Source organism: Heterodontus francisci, chromosome 8 (genome assembly GCF_036365525.1).
Source record: "Heterodontus francisci isolate sHetFra1 chromosome 8, sHetFra1.hap1, whole genome shotgun sequence".
Classification (NCBI taxonomy): Eukaryota; Metazoa; Chordata; class Chondrichthyes; order Heterodontiformes; family Heterodontidae; genus Heterodontus; species Heterodontus francisci.
This window is the reverse complement of record NC_090378.1, coordinates 86048664-86075520: the sequence shown is the minus strand read 5'-3', so window position 1 is coordinate 86075520 and position 26857 is coordinate 86048664. Positions and strand designations below refer to the sequence as shown.

Genomic DNA, 26857 nt, shown 5'->3' with positions numbered 1-26857 from the left:
TTGAAGTCCTCACAAATGGAAATCTTAAAAACCATTTGATTTGACGTGAACTCCCACTTTTTATGCAGTTAGTCTTGCTTTAAAAATCTTTGAAAAAGTTAGACCTTGTTTTTAACAGCATAGTACTACTTAACAACCTCTCTGTTCCTGAAAACTAAATTTTATATTTGGAGAATGTAAAAATGTTTCCATTATAAAAAATTCCATCGATCTTTAAAATAATAAAAAATAGTATTTTTTTAAAGATTATTTCTGATATTTCAACTTCTACCTTAATCTCATGTGTATATCCCAATTTTTATTTCACTTTCTGTAAAATGATTACAAAGGGAAGGATAATCAGTGCTTTTTACTTCCTGCTTTACTGTCTGTAAGAATTCCTCAACGTGATTGGCTGCTTAAGCTGTTTGATGACGTCACTATTGCTGGACACTGACGATCCCCTTAAATTAATGTCGGAATGAAATTAACGTCAGGGAAAGTGAAATCCTTGCTGCAGAGATTGTTAGATTCTTGCGGGCAGCTGTCTTTGAGGTCAGCAGCAGGCACCATCACTTTACTACCGACCAGTACGTCCAAGTCTTTTTGTCGTTTAGCCACATGCTGTGTTTTACAGGTGTCGAGCCTAACTAATTTGGAATCTTCTTGAGAAATTGCCTCCCTCTCCCATTTGCTTTTGTTCTACAATCTCCAGATTCTGTTTGTTTATTTATTTAGAGATACAGCACTGAAACAGGCCCCCCGGCCCACGCCGACCAAGAACCACCCATCCATACCAGCCCCACAGTAATCCCACACTCCCTATCACCTAACTACACTAGGGCCAATTTACCTATTACCTGCAAGTCTTTGGCTGTGGGAGGAAACCGGAGCACCCGGCGAAAACCCACGCGGTCACAGGGAGAACTTGCAAACTCCACACAGGCAGTAACCAGAATCGAACCCGGGTCCCTGGAGCTGTGAGGCTCCATCTGGTTCACTTATGTCCTTTAGGGAAGGAAATCTGCCGTCCTTACCCAGACTGGCCTACATGTGACTCCAGACCCACATCAATGTGGTTGATTCTTAAGTGCCCTCTGAAATTGCCTAGCAAGTCACTCAGTTCAACGGCAATTAGGGATAGGCAACAAATGCTGGCCTTGCCAGCGATGCCCAAATCCCACGAAAGAATAGAAAAAAGTAAAAGCTTGCTCAAATATTTAATCAGTTATAATGCTTCAACAACTAAGATAACAACAAACATAAAACTATTTAATAAAGAACATTTTACTTACTGAAAAGTTCAGAGCTTTTCTTCTCTCTTTTAGTCTTTTGATTGTACTCCTTATCTGCAAAATGATAAGCAGGATCATACTTAAAGAATAGCACAGGTCTCTGAAATAAGGTCATGCTTTGTGGCTCAATGGTTAAACTACAACACCTCAACTGCACTTAACAGCAGAAAAGGCTCATGAAAAGCAGGTGAGAAGAAAAGTATAATTTGATATTTGGGAACCCCTGGGATCCTGTTTGAGCATGTCTTCATGATTGCCAAGACAAACAAAAATGTTCCATTACTTTCCTAAAGGCATTTTCTTTATGTTGTCTTATTTGTTGCCAATATATCTTAGAATATGTTAGCTGGGCATTCTACATGCTAATGGAAAGGACCCCTATGTCTGTACACTGTGGGTGGGAATTCCTCTTTTCAGAATTCCAATTTATAGTAAGACTTTCCACGTGCTCCTTAACTGGGGTTCATCTCCAATGGGCTTGATTCCAGCCCAAGGGTCATTAACATAAGGCAGACAGGCTCCTCGGCCTCCAATCTGGAGTCACACCAATCTGGGGGCCTGCTACAATGGCAGAAACATACCAATGGAAAAAACACAGCATTGTTCATTTGACAATTTCACTTTTTCTTTGTAGGGTCTGTGCATGGCTACGCTCAGCAAGCAATTTCACAGGCTCCTCTCCACCAATGTCTCAATGTTGGATGCCAGGGCCTAACCAGTGGCACCGAATGCCCAGCATGCAACCATGGCAAGAGGTGTAAATGCAATAGAGGCTATGTTTCCTTAATTTGCATGAACGATATATGTGCCTGCCCAATGGGACTGGTCTGCAGTAAGTAAAGGAGGAGGTGGGTAACATTGGCGTACTTCCCCAAGTAACTTTCAACGAGCACTCGCCCCAAAAACATGAAAAAAAAGGCAGGTAAGAGGCGGAAAGCCCGCTAGCAAATCATAAATTATTCTACAGTGGAATAAACAACAAATTCTATCATCCTTAAATGTATCAGAGGAACTAATGGAATCTTATTGGACTATGTATGAAAATAATGAAATCTGGCTGGGGAGTAGAATCCTTACTCAGACCAGAGTAAGCATGGCTACCCGACCTGAACCCGACGACATGTGTCGGGTTCTGGTCAGGTCGGGTCACTCTTCCGGGTCCGTCATTCGGGCTCAGGTCAGACAATGTGACAGCCGGGACATCAAGGCGGGAAACACTCCACACTAGTCTGCAGTGAGTGATTCCATTCAAGGTAGAGCACAACTTCTTCAATAAAGTTGATTATATTCCGGTGGTCGAGTCAGGTCGGGTCGGGTCAGGTCGGGCGCAGGAAAAAATGAAATGACTCGGGCTCGGGTCAAATGTGGTTCTGTCGGGCTTGGGTCAGGTTTCATTTGCAGACCCAATCCGGCCTTTAACTCAGATTATTTCCCATCACAGAAAAGATTTGATTCTGAAGCATGAATTCAGTTTCAAGAGACACAATTGTTTTAAAATTGCCTTTTCAGTGCTATGCCATTAATTAGGGATGATGCATAAGAATTTTCTTCATTAGTAAGGAGATAAGGGAAATTAATATCTTATGAGAATATTTTCTGTGTTTTGCCACTGTCATGCTAGGCCCTCCCCTGCCAAGAATGAGGCACATCAATTTTGTCATGAACACTGATTTTTAACTGTTGTTGGAGTGAGGAAATGACTTACGAACACATGAACATATGAATTAGGAACAGGAGTAGGCCACTCGGCCCTTGGAGTTCATGGCTGAACTGATTACTCCACATTTCCACCTACCCCCAATAACCTTCCACCCCCTTGCTTATCAAGAATCTATCAACCTCTACCATAAAAATATTCAAAGACTCTGCTTCCACTGCCTTTTGAGGAAGAAAATTCCAAAGACTCACAACCCTCAAAGAAAAAATTCCTCCTCATCTCTGTCTTAAATGGGCGACCCTTTATTTTTAAACAGCGATCCCTAGTTCTAGATTCTCCCACAAGGGGAAACATCATTTCCACATCAATTCTGTCAGGACCCCTCAGGATCTTATATGTTTCAATCAAATCGCCTCTTACTCTTCTAAATTCCAGCGGATACAAGCCTAGCCTGTCCAATCTTTCCCTGAAAGACATCCCGCCCATTCCAGGTATTTGTCTAGTAAACCTTCACTGTACTGCCTCCAATGCATTTACATCCTTCCTTAATTAAAGAGACCAGTACTGTACACAGTACTCCAGCTGTGGTCACACCAATGCCCTGTATAGCTGAAGCATAACCTTGCTGCTTTTGTATTCAATTCCCCTCGCGATAAACTATAATGTTCTAAAAGCTTTCCTAATTACATGCTGTACCTGCAAACTAACCTTCTGTGATTCATGTACTAGGACACCCAGATCCCTCTGCATCTCAGAGCTCTGCAGTCTCTCACCATTTAGATAATATGCTTCTTTTTTATTCTTCCTGCCAATATGGACAATTTCACACTTTCCCACATTATACTCTATTTGCCAGGTATTTTCCCACTCACTTAACCTATCTACGTCCCTTTGTAGCCCCCTTATGTCCTCTTCACTAGTTACTTTCCTACCTATCTTTATGTCGTCAGCAAATTTAGCAATCATACCTTCGGTCCCTTCATCTAAGTCATTTAGATAAATTGTAAAACGTTGAGGCCCCAGCACAGATCCCTGTGGCACATCACTCGTTACATCTTGCCAACCAGAAAATGATCCGTTTATGCCTACTCTCTGTTTCCTGTTAGCTAGCCAATCTTCTATCCATGCCAATATGTTACCCCCTACACCATGAGCTTTTATTTTCTGCAATAACCCTTCATGTGGCACCTTATCAAATGCCTTCTGGAAATCTAAGTACAATACATTCGCTGGTTCCCCTTTATTCACAGCACATGTAACTCCCTCAAAGCACTCCAATAAATTGGTTGAACATGATTTCCCTTTCACAAAACCATGTTGACTCTGCCTGATTACCTTGACTTTTTCTAAGTGCCCTGCTATAAAGTCTTGAATAATAGTTTCTAACATTTTCCCTAAGACAGTTGTTAAGCTAACTGGCCTGTAGTTTCCTGCATTCTGTCTCCCTCCTTTTTGAAGAAAGGAGTTACATTCGCTATTTTCCAATCTAATGGAACCTTCCCCAATTCTAGGGAATTTTGGAAAATTAAAACTAATACATCAACTATCTCACTAGCCACATCTTTTAACAGCCCAGGATGAAGTCCATCAGAACCGGGTGACTTGTCAACCCGCAGCTCCAACAATTTGTTCAGTACCACTTCCCTGGTGATGGTAATTTTCTTGAGCTCCTCCCTCCCTTCCATTTCCTGACTTACAACTTAATACTGGGATGTTACCTATATCCTCAATAGTGAAGAATGATGCAAAATATCTGTTCAATTCATCTGCCATCTCCTTATTATCCATTATTAATTCCCCAGACTCACTTTCTATAGGACCAATGCTCACTTTGTTAACTCTTCTTTTTTAAACATCTATAGAAACTCTTACTATCGGTCTTTATATTTCTAGTTAGCTTTCTCTCGTACTGTAATTTTACCTTCCTTATCAATCTTTTAGTCATTCTTTGCTGTTTTTTATATTCTGTCCAATCTTCTGACCTGCCTCCCATCTTTGTGCAATTATAGGCTTTTTCTTTAAGTTTGATACTATCTTTAACTGTTTTAATTTTTTTTTTTATTCATTCGTGGGATGTGGGCATCACTGGCCAGGCCAGCATTTATTGCCCATCCCTAATTGCCCTTGAGAAGGTGGTGGTGAGGCCTTCTTGAACCGCTGCAGTCCATTTGGGGCAGGTATACCCACAGTGCTGTTAGGAAGGGAGTTCCAGGATTTTGACCCAGCGACAGTGAAGGAACGGCGATACAGTTCCAAGTCAGGATGGTGTGTGGCTTGGAGGGGAACTTGCAGGTGGTGGTGTTCCCATGTATTTGCTGCTCTTGTCCTTCTAGTTGATAGAGGTCACGGGTTTGGAAGGTGCTGTCTAAGGAGCCTTGGTGCATTGCTGCAGTGCATCTTGTAGATGGTACACACTGCTGCCACTGTACGTCGGTGATGGAGGGAGTGAATGTTTGTAGATGGGGTGCCACGGATTAACCGGAATTAACCACGGATGGTTAGAGTTTAAGTTCAAGTTTAATAAATTTTAATTTTTCTTCTTTAAACCTAAGAAAGCCTGTTTGTGCTGTTTTTTTTGCCTTATCCTTGGAAAGCGGTGAACAAGGATTCACCAAGAGGGGGGCTAAAAACACGATGTGTTTAAAATTAAACCCTGCTACAGTAAGACCAGGTGAAAGATGAGAGGGACCCCTAGACACCTTTCTCACCTGGTCATAACACCACTAAATCTGTGGATTTTCTGCTTATTGACAGTTGAACAATTTTATTGTAAGCTTTAAATATTTATATTCTCATAAGCTTTGAAAGTGACAACTAGATTACTGAGGTAGGCTTATATAGTTTTTTTTTAAGTTTTCACTGTTATGTAGGATTAAATCTGGCAAATTAAAATGTTGCCTGATAATTTTTGGCCTGACAGGTAACTAATTCTAACTATTAAGAGCTTAGAAGCCAACAAGAAATAGAATGTTACAACAGTGCAGAGCAAGTAAATAATACTGTAAGAAAAGTACCATTTCTCAGAGGAGGCCTATCCAACAAAGACACTTTCTCCCTGCAACAGTTCAGCACTGTAATTTGCACAAAATAGATTATGTTAAAATGAGGATCGTCATCTAAAGATATTACTGCAACCTTCTCCGTTTAATTAAAATATATGAGAGATTGTTTTACAGTGTCACACTGTGCAACAAGCAATGAACCTTACATTTAGATACGTGTGAAATAGTGTTTGGAGAGCACCGCCCTACATTTCCATTCACACTGCATGGTGCAAGGCTGTAGTAATGAAGAAGATTCTCCATCTGAGCCACATCAAAAGAAGAAAGCATTTGCAAAAACCAACAGAAATTCTACCACATGAAACTATCAGTAAAATAATTTTGATTTTAAAAAGAAAGCAACTTGGAACAAAATACAGCCTGAGAAATTCTGGATAATAACAAACGTGTTCGGTCATGGCCAGCATTCATCTATAGAATTACTGATACATTCATTTGCACAGAAATAAATGTACTCATAAAATTCTTGCTATTCTCTCCTTTAATTTCTAGATCCCACCCCCCTCCCAACCAAAGCTTTCTTTTCTCATGGAAAATCCAGAGCTATTTTTCACATTAATGTAAACTGGATTATTTGTGTCAGTCCATGAAAACAAAATAATCAAAAATCAATGTTAATAACAGAACAATTTGTATCCCGATGGAGAAATACTCATTTTTAGTCTTGTTTCAACAATAATGTTGATGCAGATGATGAAATTGCAGATCGTGTACATAAGCAGGGGCTGAGAAAAGGGATGAGTTTTATTCACTGATCCAATCAGTAATCATTCATTCCTAATGTTCATCATGAAAACTAACACACAACACCGTACCACAGATGTGAAATGGTTTTTAAAACGGTAGAATTAGAAATCATAAATAAAAACAGCCGCCCATGTCAGAGGAAAAAAATTGAAAGTGACACATAGGCTGTGAAAACTGAGGAGATGGCTGCTTTGGGCTTTAAGTAATCATGTGTCACACATAGCTCACAGAGGCACTCAATTTGTATGGCTTGTGTACTCGAATATTGACACAAGGCTGGAAGTTGTAGCTGAACAGATTGAAGTTGCATGCACCCAGCTGAAGACTTGCCAGCAGTTAATGAACAGGAACAATAAGCTGTGCACATGTGGGTTATCTACTACAGTTATACAGCTTGTAATACAGTGTATCCTTAAGATGCCATACCTGTCTGAGTTTGCAAAAGCAATTTACTCCACATCCATCTCACTTAGCTTGCTGTCCAGAACGTATTGCACTCCTCAAAAAATATTTTTTTAAATTTTGTGCCCTGTGTTTTTATACATGGCCACTTGACTTTCCAGGGTAGAGAGATAGGGGGAGGCAGACACTGACTTGAAGGGCTGCGAAACCAATATCATTTCATGTTTCTGATAGCTAGTATTTGAGAGTCAAGGGAGATTCTAGCCTTGGTAACAGCAGCGGATAATCCTTTTTGAGTCAGGACAATTTGAATGCATTGTACAGGATGTTAGAACTCAGATAGAACGTGAAGGATAGAATTTATACACTTATAAGCTTTAATTTACAGAGACACACATTACATATCATGCAGCTGCAACCAACAATCATTCAGCCCACTCTTATATAAATGAGTACAGGTGAGTCTCCAGTTAATGCCCACCACCAGAATACAACTAACTTCCAATTGATAATACAATTAACACAGGATTGTGTAATCAATTGGAAAATAATGTGTTGATAGATGAACAGATCCAAGCACATCATCAGGAAGATCGAAATCTGAACTTCAGATTCCAATTTTGAGTATGAATCCAGTTCAGGATTCCATTCTTTATATTTCCAAATACAGAGTGGATTCAGATACCCATCAATAGCCCATGATAATCTGCCAAGCTTTGCCAGAAGCAAAGCAACTGAAGCTTCAGTTACTTCTCTGTCATGACGTGGGCCATCCACATCCAGTCAGATCCAAAGGCCAAGTTTGAAAGAAGCTCAAAAGATGCAATCACACTGATTGAGATCAATTGGGATCTGACACAGCTTTGCAGTGTATCCCTCAAGCTGAAGATCGTGGCTGACAGTGAATAATCTTTACCACATCACATGCAGTTCTGCAATAGAGAATTATCAAATATTATCAACTTCATATGAATGCTTTTTCATAGAACACAAATCACACTTCAACTTTCCAATTAGCAGCGATGCAGAATTGCCACATTTTGTTACTGTGGGATGGATCAGATAGGTAAATCCACACTTCAAGCACTGTGAAGAGAACTTTTTTTTTTAGGTGATATGCAGGCTGTAATTCACAACCACTGATGTCACCACCTCAGAATTAGTGCATTAAATGTACCTCACACTGACAATCTGATTAAGAACATAGGAAGGAACAGGAGTAGGCGATTCAACCCCTCGAACTTGAGTTAGATCATGACTGATCTGCACCCTAACTCCATCTACCCATTCCATCTGCAGTTCCAAGCATAGAATCCTGACTCCACTGATGTAGGGTTCCTGTTGGCCATTGCACCATTTTCAAATAGTATTTAAATCTAGTAATGGAGCAGTCAGGCGGGAGGTTGGAACACTGAAGCCCATTTCAATGTTTGTCAGTGTTTCTGGACATTCTGTTCACACCTTCAGCCAAAATCAGGCAGCTCAAAAGGGCAACAAAACTGCTCTATAAATCAGCAGGCAAATGCACTACTGACCCAAACAGAGTAGGTAGGCGCTAGATTCAACCCCTGGGATGTGCTGAGGCAGAGGTACTGGGTGCACTGTTGTCCTCAGCATTCCCAGAATAGCAGGGGGAAAGCAAAAACATTTACTGAGTTCCTGTTACAATGAACTAACCAGTGGTTCCTGCTGTAAGTGTACATCCATGGACCTCCGGTGGAGACAGGATTTGGCTCACCTTTGAAGCTGTTGCAGACAAACAGCTCAATAAGTCACTGCACACACACACAAAGAATGGCCATTCAGCCAAGATACTGGAGGGTTGAAGCTAGACATGACATCAAACTCCAGCAAACTCACCACCTGCTGAAGAAGAGCACGGAAGAAAATCGGAAGGTGGAAAAACTGAGCAGACGAAGTGATTGATGAAACAAACATTTAAACATGTTGCTACAGACTGCCCATTCATACTGAGGTTTAATATTTTCCATTGTTTGCAACCGTAAGTAAAATAAATGTGGAGACCATAATCAGTAATCAGACGTTAATAGAAGAAAAATATAACAAAACTGTGATCAAAAGCAACTCCTTAAAAAATAATACAATACAGCAGCTCCTCACAAAAGCCAAAGGCATCTATTTTCAATGCTGAAGCAACAAGGCAAACTGCAGTAGGCTGTTCGAGTAGCGTATGAACAAAAATCAAGCCAATTACCTTCATATTGTTTTACTTAAATTTGAATGTAAAAGAAGTCTCCTGTCCAAAAGCTGTTAAGCAGCCCCTATGCACTCCAGCAGTAAGAGCTTTCTACTGAATCAGTCCAGTCGGGTACATTGCTACTTCAATCATATGAGACAGAACCAAAATTCACATTGTGTAAGCCTAGAAACTGGTGATACAATATAGCTTAATCAGTCAGTGAACCATCTTGGGCCCAATAACTACTCAGGGAAAAAGCAGTAGGGGGGGATTTACAGAAGGGAAACCTGGAAGAATGGGTTTCCCCCAGGTCCTACCAAGTTTAATGGCATGACCTGTTTTAACTTTTAATCTCAGCCTCCACACATTAAAAATAAAGCTCGAATTAAAATGGAGGCATGCAACCTGCTTAAAAAATTTCACTGACCCATCTCCTGTGAGCAGGTTGGTTACCCACTCCCAACCTACCTCCATTAAAACAAGATATGAGTAGGTTGGGGCTTGCGTGTCCTGCTGTTTTTATTTTCAAACCCTATCTGCCTTTGGGGGGATTAAAATTACCCCCATTACTGGCAATGGCACAGCTCTCCTTTCTTTATTATTTTATTTAATTATATATATAACTCACACTACATCTTTACGTCATGCCAGAAAAAATGTGTACGTCTCCCAGTGTAGGACTGTAGTATTTGATGCTGAAAATCTTAAAGTGCTTTGGATCTGCTTCTTCTATCTCTTATGGAAAATAGAAAATTTATTCAAAAGATAATGTCTTCCGCAGAACTTAAAAGGGGCAAAGTGGCCTTCATTTACCATTTTTAATGGGGCTGTCAGAATATCATTAAACGAGCAAAGCAACACATACATCTTCACAATTGCATTCATTTTTTAATCAGAAGTGATCATTTGTAGCAAAATACTAACGCATTTGTTCAAGAATTTGGTAAACATAATTTTTGTGGGTTTTTGAATAGAAGTGAGATCAAGGTGACATTGATCAGGTCTCGTAATGTTCAAGAGAAGGTCAGGTCAAAGTTTAATATATGTTGGCTTCTTTCTTATTTCTCAGAGCTAGAAACACAATGTTCCATTAAAGCTTCTGACTACTGAACTGTAGAAATGGTAACTGTATAGTTTAGATATATGCATGCATGCATATGCATATATTATATGCAATGCATACACAGATACTTCTTCTTCTTCTTCTTTGGCCTCCTTGTCTTGAGAGAAAATGGGTAAGTGCCTAGAGGTGGTCAGTGGTTTGTGAAGCAGCGCCTGGAGTGGCTATAAAGGCCAATTCTAGAGTGACAGACTCTTCCACAGGTGCTACAGATAAAATTGGTTGTCGGGGCTGTTACACATTTGGCTCTCGCCTTGCGCTTCTGTCTTTTTTCCTGCCAACTGCTAAGTCTCTTCGACTCGCCACTCTTTAGCCCCGCCTTTATGGCTGTCCATCAGCTCTGGGGATCACTGGCAACTGACTCCCACGACTTGTGGTCAATGTCACAGGACTTCATGTCTGGTTTGCAGACATCTTTAAAACGGAGGGTTTGCAGACGTCTTTAAAGCAGAGACATGGACGGCCGGTGGGTCTGATACCAGTGACGAGCTCACTGTACAATGCATCCTTGGGGATCCTGCCGTATTCCATGTGGCTCACATGGGTGTATATGCTGGGGATGTTGGCCGCCTCGAGGACTTCTGCGTTGGAGATATGGTCCTGGAGGACTTCTGCGTTGGAGATATGGTCCTGCCACCTGATGCCAAGGATTCTCCGGAGGCACGAAGATGGAATGAGTTGAGACGTTGCTCTTGGCTGACATACACTGATACTATAGACAGAAGTACTACCCACAAGTACAGAGTGCAACTCAAAAAGTATACGGCTTATTTTGTATGCACATTAACAGTCTAGATCTCTATAATTGGCCCTGCATGGTAAGCACACAGTGCATTTCCCACGACGTTCCATTGACAAGTTTCAACATTTTCAAAAGGGAACTGTACCTTGTGTCCCATTGTTCCACTCAGTTAGAAACAGGAGTGCTCTGAACTTCTCATGCTATCTAACTTCCATTTACGACAAACATGCAAGACCTGTTATTTCTGTGTTGGGCTACATGTAGTGCACAGAGTGGAACCCCTGAATCTCAGTGAAGTCAAAGTCAGTGACTATAGAACACTCCTGCAAAATACATAAAGTCCCATTTCTGCCACTCCACCTGACTTTGCTGGGCTTCACTGTGGGAATACCATCACCACACAGACTGAAACACAAGTAAGGATGGGCAATCATGCAGCAATGCCAGCATTGTCACACCCCCCAAGAACAAATACATTTTTTTTTAATGGAACTCCATTGAAAATACATTGTTTACACACCATGCAGGACCAACTGTAAGGAGCTAGACTGCTTTTTGTGCATAATATCGTTGGTGTTGTGACTGTAGATTCCACAAAAACCAGTTGCAACGAAAGTCAGATAATTTCTCAACCATGCTTTTTGTTCCATAATCCTTTGCAGGCTACACTTTCCATTCATTGACTATGAAAGGCAAGAACATCTCAAAAGTCACTACTTAAGCTAAAGCAAAGATGTTACTATGGCACACCACACAAAGTTGTGGATTTGTGCAAATCCACCTCTTGAATCACTAGATCCTGGAGGTAATATATTTCATAATAAGGAATATTAAATATTAAAATAATGACCCAATAATGTGATGTCTATAACTTATTTATGGGATTATGTCTACATGATTCTGTTCTCATAATTCAATAGTCAGGTTAAAGTTCCAACAAAGTGCATTACATACATTAAGCAAATGATGCAATGTATATCCATCAACAGAACACACAAGTATCAAATGTAATGGTGGAGACTAGCTTAATGTGAACAATGTACATTTCACTGCTAAAATTGTTGGCTGCATGAAAGGTTGTCGATTAAAAATGATGAAAAGTGAACTGATATCATGACTGTAGCACTGAAGACTTGTGCTCCAGCACTAGCCATGCCCTTGCCAAGTTATTCCAGTACAGATACAACACTGGTATCTACCCGACAATGTGGAAAATTGCCCAAGTGTGTCCAGTCCACAAAAAGCAGGACTAATCCAATCCGGCCAATCACTGCCCAATCAGCAATGTGATGGAAGGTGTCATTGACAGTGCTATCAAACGCCATTTACTCAGCAAAAACCTGCTTTCACCGATGCACAGTTTCATTCCGCCAGGGCCACTCGGTTCCAGATCTCATTAGAGCCTTGGTCCAAACACGCACAAAACAGCTAAAATCAAGACGTGAGGTGAGAGTGACTGTCCTTGACATCAAGGCAGCATTTGTCCAGGTGTGATATCAAGGAGCACTAGCAAAATTGAAGTCAATTGGAATTGGGGGAAAACTCTCCACTGTTTGGAGTCATACCTAGCACAAAGGAAGATGGTTGTGGCTGTTGGAGGCCAATCATCTCAGCCCCAAGACATCACTGCAGGCACTCCTCAAGGTAGTGTCCTAGTCCCAACCATCTTCAGCTGCTTAAACAATGACCTTCCCTCAATCATTACATCAGAAGTGGGGATGTTCGCTGATAATTGCACAGTGTTCAGTACAATTCACAGCTTCCAACAAGAACTGGAAAACATTCAGAGTGGAAGTAACATTCGGGTCACACAAGTTCCAAGCAATGATCATCTCCAACAAGAGAGAATCTAACCATCTCCCCTTGACGTTCAATGACATTACCATCATCAAATCCCCTGCCATCAGCATCCTGGTGGGTTACCATTGACCAGAAACTTAATGGGACCAGTCATAAAAATACTGTGGCTAAAACAGGAGGTCAGAGGCGGAGAGTTTTGCAGCAAATAATTCACCTCTGTTATGACCGAGGCAGGAGGAGTGCACTGTTTATTCTAGTTCCACTTCTCCACAGGTCACAACATATATTTAAATTTTCCCACTTATCAATAGAGTCAATCAGGTATTCTATTCTTCCAAGAATTATTCCACTATTAACACTCTCTCTGGACTAATGCTTTGTCTTTCACCACAAGCATTAACACACGCTTTGCCTTTGTCCCAGGACAGCTTTGTTATTTAATCTCTCCTGCCCTATCAAACACCTTTCCCTTTGTTCTCTTCCCCACCCCCTCCCTTTCACTTTCTTAAAACATAATTCTTTTTTAACCTTTGCCAGTTCTGATGAAAGGTCACAGACCTGAAATGTTAACTTTGCTTCTCTCTCCACAGATGCTGCCAGACCTGCTGAGTATTTCCAGCAATCTTTGTTTTTGTTTCTTCAAATACAATTGGAAATAGAAAACTGACACACTGTATGCGGCATTTCTTTTCAAGAGTGAAAGAGATGAGCTGGGCCTTCTTTTGGCAGGCAAAAACCAACTGGCTTTTTTTTTTAAAAACAGTTCAAATTGAAACTAAAAACAGCTCAGATGTCAAACCTCCTGACTTCTATAAATCTTGACCTGTCACTTCTTTGTAAACATCTCCCCAAGTCAAAACAACCCCTGCTGAGTGATCATCCACACACAGGTGCCTTCCAGTAAGACTTGTTTACAAGCCATGTGCAGGAACCTTCTGTTGAACTCCTTTAAAAAAAAACAAAGTTCAGCATCTTTTCAACATTCCAAATGAATCAATGTCCGTAATTCAACTATAAATTCTTAAAACATATTTTACAAAGAAAAAGTACTCTTGTAACATCTCTTAACTCCCCAAAGCTTGAACATCATCTATCAGGCACAAGTCAGGAATGTGATGGAATATACTCCACTTGCCTGGATGAGTGCAACTCCAACAATACTCAAGAAGCTCGACAACATCCAGGACAAAGCAGCCTCCTTGATCAGCACCCCATCCACCATCTTGAACTTTCATTCCCTCCACCACCAGTGCACCATGACTGCAGTGTGTACTATCTAAAGATGCACTGCAGCAACTCATCAAGGATCCTTCAACAGCATCTTCCAAACCCTTGACCTCTACCACCCAGGAGAACAAGGGCAGCAGGTACATGGGAACACCGCCACCTGCAAGTTCCCCTCCAAGCCACACACCATCCTGACTTGGATCTATATCACCGTTCCTTCACTGTCACTGGGTCAAAAACCTGGAACTCTCTCCCTAACAGCACTGTTGGTGTACCTTCCCAACAGGGACTTCAGGGTTTAAGAAGATTGCTCATCACCACCTTCTCAAGCGCAATTAGGATGGGCAACAAATACTGGCCTTGCCTGCAATGCTCACATCTCAGGAACGAATAAGAACAAAAGAAATATGACAATCCATGCAGTCATCACAAGTATTAATCTTAATAACCATCCATTCTCTGTTAGATGGCCAAGAATTAAATGAGGAGATGCATGCATACAACACTATACAACAAGCATACTCAATATTAAAACATACATGAAGAGGTTAACCAATTTTGTTCTCACAAAATAAAGCAGAATTCTGCAAATCAGCAAGTTTATTTTTAAACAATTGAAAATTCAGATTGTACCAATGATTATATGTGACTATATAAAGATTACTGCTTCACATCAAAATGGATCAGCATTGAATTTCTCCCATCATTCCTCCTTTTGTCTCTCACTATTATCACTTCTTCTAGTTGACCATCTCCTGATCTTCACCTAACCACTTAACAGTTCATTCTTTCTTTTTACTGTGTATTTTCTTACTTCGCCATTCCCTTGCTCTGTTCTTTCCTATAAGCTGCTCAGGGGCTAAATTTGATGGCCCCTGAAAATATGGGAAATGATTAACTCCAGCCTGCTCAATGTGAAGCAGGTAGCATGCCAACTTCACGCTGCCTGCTGATTAACGTGATTGCAGCATACAGTCAGTACTAACTGCTGACTGTTTGAGTGGCTGCACATGTCAGCAGGGGGCCCTAAATTGTGAGAGGCTTACACCAGTTAAAGCCAGCCTGCACCTCTGAAAGGGGAGCTACATTGTGGAGCAGGTACTGGAAGATGCTCAGAAGTGAGTCAGACCTGGGAAAGGCGGAAGAACGGCACAATACAGCAGAGCACGGGCTCCAAGAATTTTAGACGCCACAGTGGAGCCCTTGATGGAGGAGGTGAAAAGGAGGACAGATGTCCTGTAGCCACAGGGGACCAGGAGACTGCACTTCTCGTGAGCGTAACATTGATTTGAAATGTTGATTTTGTGATGGCTTTTACTTCTGTGTTGTGGCCAAGTGAACACTGTGATGGTCAGTAACAAAGGGAAAGTAAGGTGTGGGACTGTTGGCGAATGAGGAATTGGGGTTGCGGTTATAGGTATTGCACTCAGATGATTTCTTCACGGTCAGCCTGGGCAAAAAGGGGCTGTCGAGGTTGCCTCCTCTCAGCCTTCTGCTCCTGAGCTGCTCACCGTACAGTTGGTAGTAAGGGCTGTGCCCTCCTGGTGAGTTGCTGCACCATGCAGCAGACCATAATGAAACTTGATTATAGTAGGACTTGTTCAGAGTGCTCCAGGCAGAGGAAGCGTTGTTGCAGTACATCTCAGAGTTTACATACAGCGCCCGCAAAGCAATGTGCACGCAGTCAATGGCACCCTGCACCACGAGGAAGACTGCGATTCTAACAAAGCCATGTGCTCGCTCTACCTGCTTGTCTCTGGCGTGAGAAAATGAAATATAGTTAGCTCTCAATGAACAGAGTGTGTCAGTGATGTCTCTTACGGAACAGTGAATGGCAAACTGCAAGATATTGCAAATATCTCCAGCTCCAGACTGGAAGGAGCCAAATGCATTAAAGTGCATCGCCGTGGTAACCTTCATAGCCACTGGCAATGCAGTCTTTGCCCTGCCGGTTGGAGTTGTGGCTGCAGCAGGTGGCAGATTTCAGTCCTCATGGAATTGCAGACATCTCAAATGCTGTTCCTCGCTAAGATTCAGGTAGGAAATCTGCTCCCTGAACACACTGGCCAGATATGACCTCCTACTGAGAGACGTTTGCCTTCTCCTCCTCCTTCTTCCAGGAGATTGTCCTGCTTTGCGCGACCTCTGTTCATTCTCCAAGTCATGCTGTATTCCAAGGGGAATACCAATGAGGGCACCCATGTTTGGGAGCTACTGGCTTGTGCGTAAGCCTTTAAGTCAGCAAAAATCCCTTCAACGCTTGCCACATCACTCCCTGTAGACTTTTGCAACTTGAAACAACTATAGAAAAAGTATTAACAGTTGCCAAATCGAAGCAACAGAAGAAATCAACCAGCAACTAACCTGCAAGTAGTTGATGATCCCTTTAACAGGGCTTGTGGGTTCGGGTGGGGTGAGGTGGGGGGATGGAGATAATGGGGTCCTTCCTGCTGCTGAATGTATGTTCTGCTGCAGGTGATTAAGAAGAGGGTTGAGCTCCAAAAGGGCAGCACAGGCATTAAATCACTGTTGCACACTGATTAACGTGATGATCTGTCTACGCTGCATACTTCTGGCAAACATTCACTGCACACGAACCCCAGAAGAGTGCACGTGCACCTATGATGCCATTTTGGACCTCAAAGCACCCGTAGCACCCAAACAACAGGAGCTTTCAATCCGAAATTCATGCCACTCATCATTTGTTTGTGATGAAGGGCTATGCCTAAAAGTTTAGTAGGCTCCTCTCTTTGCAAATTCAGCTTGAATTGCTAAGCATTACCTACAATTTCAGTGGGTCATTTTTTTTTTTAAAAAGGCCCATTTTTATTAAAATTCTGTATGGTTATTGTTTTGGAATAATTAGATCCCCTGTCACAAATGCATTGTTTGTCAGCTACGACTGTCTCGATTATTTATGCTTATCTAATCCATCCAGATACTTGATTTCTATAACAAGCAAGGAACGGCAACCAGAAAGGAAATAATTGCAGCTGTAGGTGACATCATCCTCTCCTTAAAAACAAAATGGACCTTTATGACCTTATCACTCATTATGTGAGTATACAACACAGCATTTCCGCTGCCTTGTTCTACAAGCCAACAACATTTTAAACTTCAGCAGAAGAGGTATACAAGGCAAGAAGACATCCTTACAAAAACAAGCCAACTTGTTTTGTCTCCTTTTGAAATACTCTGCTATAAAGGAGTGATGTGGCAAACATAGCATGCATCTGGAATTTACATATATCTGATAATATAGTGTTACAACCAGCTAAGAGGTCTAGGGTTCCCTTTCAGCCTTCACCTGGTCTTACTGTAACAGGGTTTAATTTTAAACACACCGTGTTTTTAGCTCACCCTTGGTGAATCCTTGTTCACCGCTTTTCAATTATAAGGCAAAGAAACCAGCACAAACAGGCTTTCTTAGGTTTAAAGAAGAAAAGTTGAAATTTATTCATCTTTAACTCTAATTCAGTTGACGCGACCACGCTAGCATGCATATGCGATACACACATGCAAATAGAGACAGAAAAGAGAAGAAAATTCAATTTGAGGAAATATCTGAAGAGTTTTTGTTACAGTTCTTCAAGCTCACTGTAGAGTCCTTGATTGTGGGTAGATCTTGCTTTTCATTGGGGCCCAGTATTCTTCTTAAACCTTGTTTGCTGTAGGAGACTTTTCTCTCTTGGGATTCATGTGTCTTCAGTGATTCAGAGGCTTTTGAGAAAGAGATTTGAGCAGACAGGAGAGATCTTCTCAGTCGAGGAGCAAACGGACACTCTCTCCGAGTTCAAACTGTTGGTACAATTCAGAAAAACCCAGGTTGCCAAGCAGGTTAGTCATGTGACTAACTGTTCTGACCACATCTTGGATGACAGCAGTCTCTGGAATGCTCCTCTTACACACAATGCCTGGTGATCAAGGTCAATTGTGGGTTGAATGTGCCAGGGAATGGTCCTTTGTCCTTCCAATTACCGTCTGTTAATATGCAAATGTCTTTTCCAGCCATGGCTGATCTGTTTAACAAGTCCTTTCTTCACTCCAGTAACAGTTTAAAATCAATTTTCATGACAAAATTCATGACAAAATTCATGTGCCTCATTCTTGGCAGGTGGGGGCCTAGCATGACAATAGTTAGGGCCATGTGTACAGTAATTATCACATGAACATTGCTCCACAGATCTTATAGCCTATACACTCCTTATGAAGGAGATGTACAGAATTCCTATGGTGGAGGTGGGAGGACAGCTAAGCCATTTATCATTTTGATGTTCCCATGCTAACTGAAGGGCAGACAAGCATTGGTTTGTCCCCCATCAACCTAGCTCATCCCATATCCAGATATTCAGAGCTCTGCAGTGATGGGCCCATCCTATCAACCCCCCCCCCCACCCCCCTTTCCCTTTACCAGCCTCAGTACTTGCTTAAAACATGTTACATCTCTAATTGTTTTCCCAGTTCTGATGGCAGGTCATCAACCTGAAATGTTAATTCCACAGATGCTGCCTGACCTGCTGAGTGTTTCCAACAGTTTCCTTTTTTTTTTATTTCCAGCTTCTGCAGCATTTTGCTTTTCTGCAAACATTAAAAAGTGTTCACATTACAACTGTAGTGTCAGTGTGAAGATGCTTTGTGTCACAATGACACTGCAGTTGCAATACTGGTTGCAGCCTAAGTCTGTTGTCAAGGCCCTGCCGAACACTGGAGTGCAGCCAAGTACAGCTCCTTGGAGGCAAGAGTGTCTTCACCTCTGATTCAGATGAAATCTCACCACCTGATTAATGCCATACACATTTAGCACTGATTCAAAGGCAAAACCATCTTGCACTGACTAAATTTCGATTGTAAAAGCACCCTATTACATAAAAGTTTTGCAGGATGACATTTTTACATAACAATGCAGATTTATTCATTGAGCTTGCAGTGGGCTTCCTAGTTAAAAGGCCAAAGCAGCTAACAGGAACTGTATTCACTTTGCCCTCCAAAATGCTATTTCAAATTACTGTAAAAGGCATCAAATAAAGTGTGAAACAAATGCAGAATTTTATGGGGGGGAGGAGCTATCCTCGAATCCTCCGAACAAGGAAATTTCTGCTGCTTATATTCTCTTCAAAACCATCATAATTCACCACTCCTAATTGACTTCTATAGTTGGATAATATAATTGCCAATTTGCTAATTAGCATAACAAACTGATTTCATTATTCTTCCCCAACCCTTCTCCTGAGTATTTCCCATGACCTATTGCGGCCATCATAGTGAATCTATGAACTGTCCCTAGGCATGGTGTGATGCATTAAAATTTTGCATTTATATTGTGGTTTTAACATTAGAAACTATCCTAAGGCACTTCACAGATGCATAATAAGACAACAATTGAGACTGAACCAAAGGAGGATGTTACGGACAGGTGGTAAGTGGTGCGGGTAACTTCCAATTCTCACCTCCCAACTGACCGCAATCGTTTTTTATTAAAAATGATGTGTTAGTCCCTGAGTGTTTTTGGGTCAAATAAACAGAGAAATGACAGGTTTTCTCGTAGTTTTAAAAAAGGGATACATTTTTATTTCAACGGCAAACCCTAATTGCACAACCTTCATCCACTCATGCATTCATACACATATGCATACACAAGAATAGATAGAGAGAAAAAGGGTAGGATACAATTAAAGCCCAAAGTGATGTAAGAGTTCAAGGTTCACAGAAACCTGTTGAATCTTCTCGGGAGGCAAGTCTTTTCAAAGTTGCAGGCCTGGATGTTTGTAATTGTGAACCTGCTGAGTCGTTGTAGATTTCTGGTGATTAAAACTTTAGTCTGGAGGTGATGGTCACCTTTTAAGTTCTCTGCTGCAGCAAGTTGAAGTACAGTCACAGCAGCAGGGCTTCTTCCTTATGCTGGACCAATCACACAGTCTTTTGATGGTGGCCTTTTCTTGGTTTCCCCTCTCTCTCCAGAGAGCTATCTTTTTAAGGTAAAAATCCATCACATTTGGGTCTCTGTCAGGTGACATAGGGCCCTCTCCTCTGGTGTGACCACACAATGGTCCAGGATATGGAAATCATTGCTATCTTGATCTCCAGATGAGGACCATTCTGTTACATTGGTGCTACTTCACACTCATTCATCTGGGTTTGGGCTGTGAAGTCAGTCTGTCTTACAGAACCTTTGTTAGTCCCATTCCTGTAGGAGGAGTCATTAACATGTAATGGGCTCCTTTCAAATTCAATGGGTTTCCCCAGAGCTAATTCAGATGCAGTTAATGAGTTTCATCTTTGCAGACAGGCTTGTTGATTGCCAGTACAGGAGGGGTCACCTGACCGCTACTCCATTTTGTCTATGGTACAGATGTGCCCATTTTCTTATGGCTCAGATTGACAATTGACTTTTTATTGTCATAATTCTTCCAGTTCATTATTTATTTCAGCATGGTTCCTTAAGAGCATGACAAGGCAATATTAGGACAGGTTGCTAAAAGCTTGGTCAAAGAGGTAGGCTATACGGAGGGTCTTAAAGGAGAAGGAAGTGGAGAGACAGAGAGGTTTAGGGATGGAATTCAAGTTTAGGACAAAGGTGAGTAAAAGCTTGGCTGTCAATGGTGGGATGAAGGGGATGCAGAACTGAAAGAACAGAGATCTTGGAGGGTTGTGGAGCTGGAGGAGAATACAGGGATAGGAGGGGTGAGGCCATGGAGGAAATTGAACACAAGGATGAGAATTTTAAAATTCAAGCATTGGTGGACCAGGAACCAATGTTAATCAGCGAGCACAGGGTGATGGTTGAATTGGTGCAGGCTGGAACATAGGCAGCAGTTTTGAATGAGCTCAGATCTATGAGGATGGAAAATGGCTGACTGGCCAGGAGAAGACTGGAATAGCCGATCCTGAAGGTAACAAAAACATGGATAATCTTTTAGCAGCAGATTTCCTGAGGCAAGAGGGCAAACAGGCAATGTAACAGAGGTGGAAGTAGGCATTCTTTGTGGTGAACAGGGTATGAGATTTGTAACTCAGCTCAGGGTTAAATAAGACCCTTGTTTGCTAACAGTCTGGTTCAGCCTGTGACAGTGGCCAGGGAGGTGGTGGAATCAGTAGCTAGGAAATGGAGATGTGACAGGGGATAATAATGGCTATGGTCTTCCCAATGTTTAATTGAAGGAAATTCCAGTTCATCTCGGACTGCATATCGGACAAGCAGTCTGACACAATAGAGGCTGTGGAGGGGTCAAGAGAGGCGATGGTAAGGTTGAGCTAGGCGTTGTCAGCATACAAGTGGAAGCTGAAATCTTCGAATGATGTCGCTGATACCAGCATACAGAAGAGAAAAAGGAGGGGCTAAGGATAGATTCATGGGGAAGTCCAGAGGTAACGTGCAGGGGTTAGATACCTCACCTGGCATAGGTTAAAATATTCACCTTTTGATTTGACTGAGGAGCTGCAGAAAGTAAATTTCATCGGGAGTTTCGGTGGAGCAGGGACTGCTGGGTAAGTAGAAACCTATATATTTGGGCTGTGTAAATTCTCTTACCTTTTCGTTGTGCAGCTTTTCCAGGAGCACAGGCATCGCGAGCGAGGAGTGAACAGCTGGGAAGTCAATTTCATCGGGAGTTTCGGTGGAGCAGGGACTGCTGGGTAAGTAGAAACCTATATATTTGGGCTGTTTCTGAACCCGAGACACTACTCTTGTAGTGTCTCCCACCCGCCCTCCTCCTCTTACCAAAAAAAAGGACTCCGTTTTGTATAGGTAAGGTAAGGCTTTTTCTATTTCTCTTCTTGTTTTATCGTGTGATTGGTTAAAAACTTGGGAATTTAGAATAGTGGGAATGGAGGTTAAGGCAGTTGAATGTTCCTCCTGCAGAATGTGGGAGGTAAGGGTCGCCAAGGGTGTCCCTGCTGACTGCATCTGCGGGAAGTGCACCCAGCTCCAGCTCCTCGATGACCGCGTTAGGGAACTGGAGCTGGAGGAACTTCGGATCATTCGGGAGGCGGAGGGGATTATTGAGAGGAGTTATCGGGAGGCAGAGACACCTCAGGTAAAAGAAGAAGGTAGATGGGTTACCGTCAGGGGAAGGAGAGGGAACCAGCAGGCAGTGCAGGGATCCCCTGTGGCCGTTTCCCTCAACAACAGGTATACCGTTTTGGATACTGTTGGGGGAGACGACTTACCAGGGGTAGGCAATGGGATACAGGTCTCTGGCACAGAGTCTGTCCCTGTTGCTCAGAAGGGAAGGGGTAAGAGGAGCAGAGCATTAGTCATTGGGGACTCCATAGTTAGGGGAACAGATAGGAGGTTTTGTGGGAACGAGAGAGACTCACGGTTGGTGTGTTGCCTCCCAGGTGCCAGGGTACGTGATGTCTCGGATCGTGTTTTTGGGATCCTCAAGGGGGAGGGGGAGCAGCCCCAAGTCGTGGTACACATAGGCACCAACGACATAGGTAGGAAGACAGATGGGGATTTAAGGCAGAAATTCAGGGAGCTAGGGTGGAAGCTTAGAGCGAGAACAAACAGAGTTGTTATCTCTGGGTTGTTGCCCGTGCCACGTGATAGCGAAGCGAGGAATAGGGAGAGAGAGGAGTTGAACACGTGGCTGCAGGGATGGTGTAGGAGGGAGGGTTTTGGTTTCCTGGATAATTGGGGCTCTTTCTGGGGCAGGTGGGACCTCTACAAACAGGATGGTCTTCACCTGAACCAGAGGGGTACCAATATCCTGGGGGGGGGAGATTTGCTAGTGCTCTTCGGGGGGGTTTAAACTAATTCAGCAGGGGGATGGGAACCTAAATTGTAGTTCCAGTGTGCAAGATGTTGAGAGTAGTGAGGGCAGAGATAAGGTTATAAGGACACAAGAGGGCACTGGCAAGCAAGAGCTTGGTTTAAAATGTGTCTACTTCAACGCCAGGAGCATCCGGAATAAGGTGGGTGAGCTTGCAGCATGGGTTGGTACCTGGGATCTCGATGTTGTGGCCATTTCAGAGACATGGGTAGAGCAGGGACAGGAATGGTTGTTGCGGGTTCCGGGATTTAGATGTTTCACTAAGAACAGAGAAGAGGGTAAAAGAGGGGGGGGGTGGCATTGTTAATCAAGGAAAGTATTACAGCGGCAGAAAGGACGTTTGAGGACTCGTCTACTGAGGTAGTCTGGGCCGAGGTTAGAAACAGGAGAGGAGAGGTCACCCTGTTGGGAGTTTTCTATAGACCTCCAAATAGTTCCAGAGATGTAGAGGAAAGGATAGCAAAGATGATTCTTGACAGGAGCGAGAGTAACAGGGTAGTGGTTATGGGGGACTTTAACTTTCCAAATATTGACTGGAAATACTATAGTTCGAGTACTTTAGATGGGTCTGTTTTTGTCCAGTGTGTGCAGGAGGGTTTTCTGACACAGTATGTAGACAGGCCAACCAGGGGCGATGCCACATTGGATTTGGTACTGGGTAATGAACCCGGCCAGGTGTTAGATTTAGAAGTTGGTGAGCACTTTGGTGATAGTGATCACAATTCGGTTAGGTTTACCTTAGCGATGGGCAGGGACAGGCATATACAGCAGGGCAAGAATTATAGCTGGGGGAAAGGAAATTATGATGCGATTAGGCAAGATTTAGGATGCGTAGGATGGGGAAGGAAACTGCAGGGGATGGGCACAATCGAAATGTGGAGCTTATTCAAGGAGCAGCTACTGCGTGTCCTTGATAAGTATGTACCTGTCAGGCAGGGAGGAAGTTGTCGAGCAGGGAGCCATGGTTTACTAAAGAAGTTGAAGAGCTTGTCAAGAGGAAGAAGGCGGCTTATGTTAGGATGAGACGTGAAGGCTCAGTTAGGGCGCTTGAGAGTTACAAGCTAGCCAGGAAGGATCTAAAGGGAGAGATAAGAAGAGCAAGGAGAGGACACGAGAAGTCATTGGCGGATAGGATCAAAGAAAACCCTAAGGCTTTCTATAGGTATATCAGGAATAAAAGAATGACTAGAGATAGGTTAGGGCCAATCAAGGATAGTAGTGGGAAGTTGTGTGTGGAATCGGAAGAGATAGGGGAAGTGTTAAATGAATATTTTTCGTCAGTATTTACAGTGGAGAAAAAAAATGTTGTCGAGGAGAATACTGAGATACAGACTACTAGGCTAGATGGGATTGAGGTTCACAAGGAGGAGGTGTTAGCAATTTTGGAAAGTGTGAAAATAGATAAGTCCCCTGGGCCAGATGGGATTTATCCTAGGATTCTCTGGGAAGCTAGTGAGGAGATTGCAGAGCCTTTGTCCTTGATTTTTATGTCGTCATTGTCGACAGGAATAGTGCCGGAAGACTGGAGGATAGCAAATGTTGTCCCCTTGTTCAAGAAGGGGAGTAGAGACAGCCCTGGTAATTATAGACCTGTGAGCCTTACTTCGGTTGTGGGTAAAATGTTGGAAAAGGTTATAAGAGATAGGATTTATAATCATCTTGAAAAGAATAAGTTCATTAGAGATAGTCAGCACGGTTTTGTGAAGGGTAGGTCGTGCCTCACAAACCTTATTGAGTTTTTTGACAAGGTGACCAAACAGGTGGATGAGGGTAAAGCCGTGGATGTGGTCTATATGGATTTCAGTAAGGCGTTTGATAAAGTTCCCCACGGTAGGCTATTGCAGAAAATACAGAAGTATGGGATTGAAGGTGAATTAGTGCTTTGGATCAGAAATTGGCTAGCTGAAAGAAGACAGAGGGTGGTGGTTGATGGCAAATGTTCATCCTGGAGTATAGTTTCTAGTGGTGTACCGCAAGGATCTGTTTTGGGGCCACTGCTGCTTGTCATTTTTATAAATGACCTGGATGAGGGCGTAGAAGGGTGGGTTAGTAAATTTGCGGATGACACGAAGGTCGGTGGAGTTGTGGATAGTGCCGAAGGATGTTGTAGGTTACAGAGGGACATAGATAGGCTGCAGAGCTGGGCTGAGAGATGGCAAATGGAATTTAATGCGGAAAAGTGTGAGGTGATTCACTTCGGAAGGAGTAACAGGAATGCAGAGTACTGGGCTAATGGGAAGATTCTTGGTAGTGTAGATGAGCAGAGAGATCTTGGTGTCCAGGTACATAAATCCCTGAAAGTTGCCACCCAGGTTAATAGAGCTGTTAAGAAGGCATATGGTGTGTTAGCTTTTATTAGTAGGGGGATCGAGTTTAGGAGCCACGATGTCATGCTGCAGCTGTACAGAACTCTGGTGAGACCGCACCTGGAGTATTGCGTGCAGTTCTGGTCACCGCGTTATAGGAAGGATGTGGAAGCTTTGGAAAAGGTGCAAAGGAGATTTACTAGGATGTTGCCTGGTATGGAGGGAAGGTCTTACGAGGAAAGGCTGAGGGACTTGAGGTTGTTTTCGTTAGAGAGAAGGAGGAGGAGAGGTGACTTAATAGAGACATATAAGATAATCAGAGGGCTGGACAGGGTGGATAGTGAGAGCCTTTTTCCTCGGATGGTGATGGCAAACACGAGGGGACATAGCTTTAAGTTGAGGGGTGATAGATATAGGACAGATGTCAGAGGTAGTTTCTTTACACAGAGAGTAGTAGGGGTGTGGAACGCCCTGCCTGGAACAGTAGTAGACTCGCCAACTTTAAGGGCATTTAAGTGGTCATTGGATAGACATATGGATGAAAATGGAATAGTGTAGGTCAGATGGTTTCACAGGTCAGCGCAACATCGAGGGCTGAAGGGCCTGTACTGCGCTGTAATGTTCTATGTTCTATGTTCTACCTTCCTCAAGTTACTTTAATAAGACCACAAGCAAGTAAAAAATTTTTGATTTCTGGAAAACAGCCAATCGGTGTTGAACATGGCCGATTATCACGCTGTCTACTGACATTATACCACTTTTTAACTTGCAACTATTTTTTTGCTAGAATTAGCAAAGACAAAACTTTAGGCCTTGTGATGACATGTAAAAATATTCATCCTCTTAACAAATATTAATACAACAGAGAGCATTTTGAGGGGCGAGATACCATTTCAACAATAACAACCACCTATTTTTGTGCAGCGCCTTTAATGCCCTTCACAGGAGCATTATAAAACAAAATATGACACCGAGCCACAAAAGGAGATATTAGGTCAGATGACCAAAAGCTTGTCAAAGAGGTAGGCTTTAAGGAGTGTCTTAAAGGTGGAAAGTGAGGTAGAGAGAAGAGGTGTCGGAAGGGAATTCCAGAGCTTAGGGCCTAGGCAACTGAAGGAACAGCCACCAACAGGGATGCTCAAGAGTCCAGAATTAGATGAGTACAGATATCTTGGAGGGTTATGAAGCTGGAGGAGATAACAGAAGTAGGGAAGGTTGATGGAAGGATTTGAAAACAAGGATGAGAATTTTACATTGCTGGACAGGAAAGTGGAGTTGAGGCCACATTCAGATCAGCCATGATAATATCAAATGGCAGAGCAGACTAGAGGGGCTGAATGGCTTATTCCTGCTCCTAGTTGGTATGTTTGTATGTTCATATGACCAGGAGCCAATGTAAGTCAGTGAGCACGGGGAGATGGGTAAATGGGACTTGCTGTGAGTTAAGACATGGCAGCAGAGTTTTGGATGACCTCATGTTTATGGAGGATAGAATGTGGGAGACCAGCCAGGAGTGCGTTGGAATAGTCAAGTCTAGAGGTAACAAAGG

At 42.6% G+C, this 26857-nt stretch overlaps 1 protein-coding gene across 1 annotated transcript in view; it reads right to left on the bottom strand.

The window, feature by feature from the left end:
- The window catches only part of LOC137372565 (adhesion G-protein coupled receptor D2), a 329848-nt gene that overhangs the window by 138616 nt on the left and 164375 nt on the right, over positions 1-26857 (bottom strand). The window contains exon 23 of the mRNA XM_068036491.1: positions 1275-1328. Coding sequence (XP_067892592.1) covers positions 1275-1328 — 54 coding nt within the window. The remainder of the gene's footprint in view (positions 1-1274; positions 1329-26857) is intronic.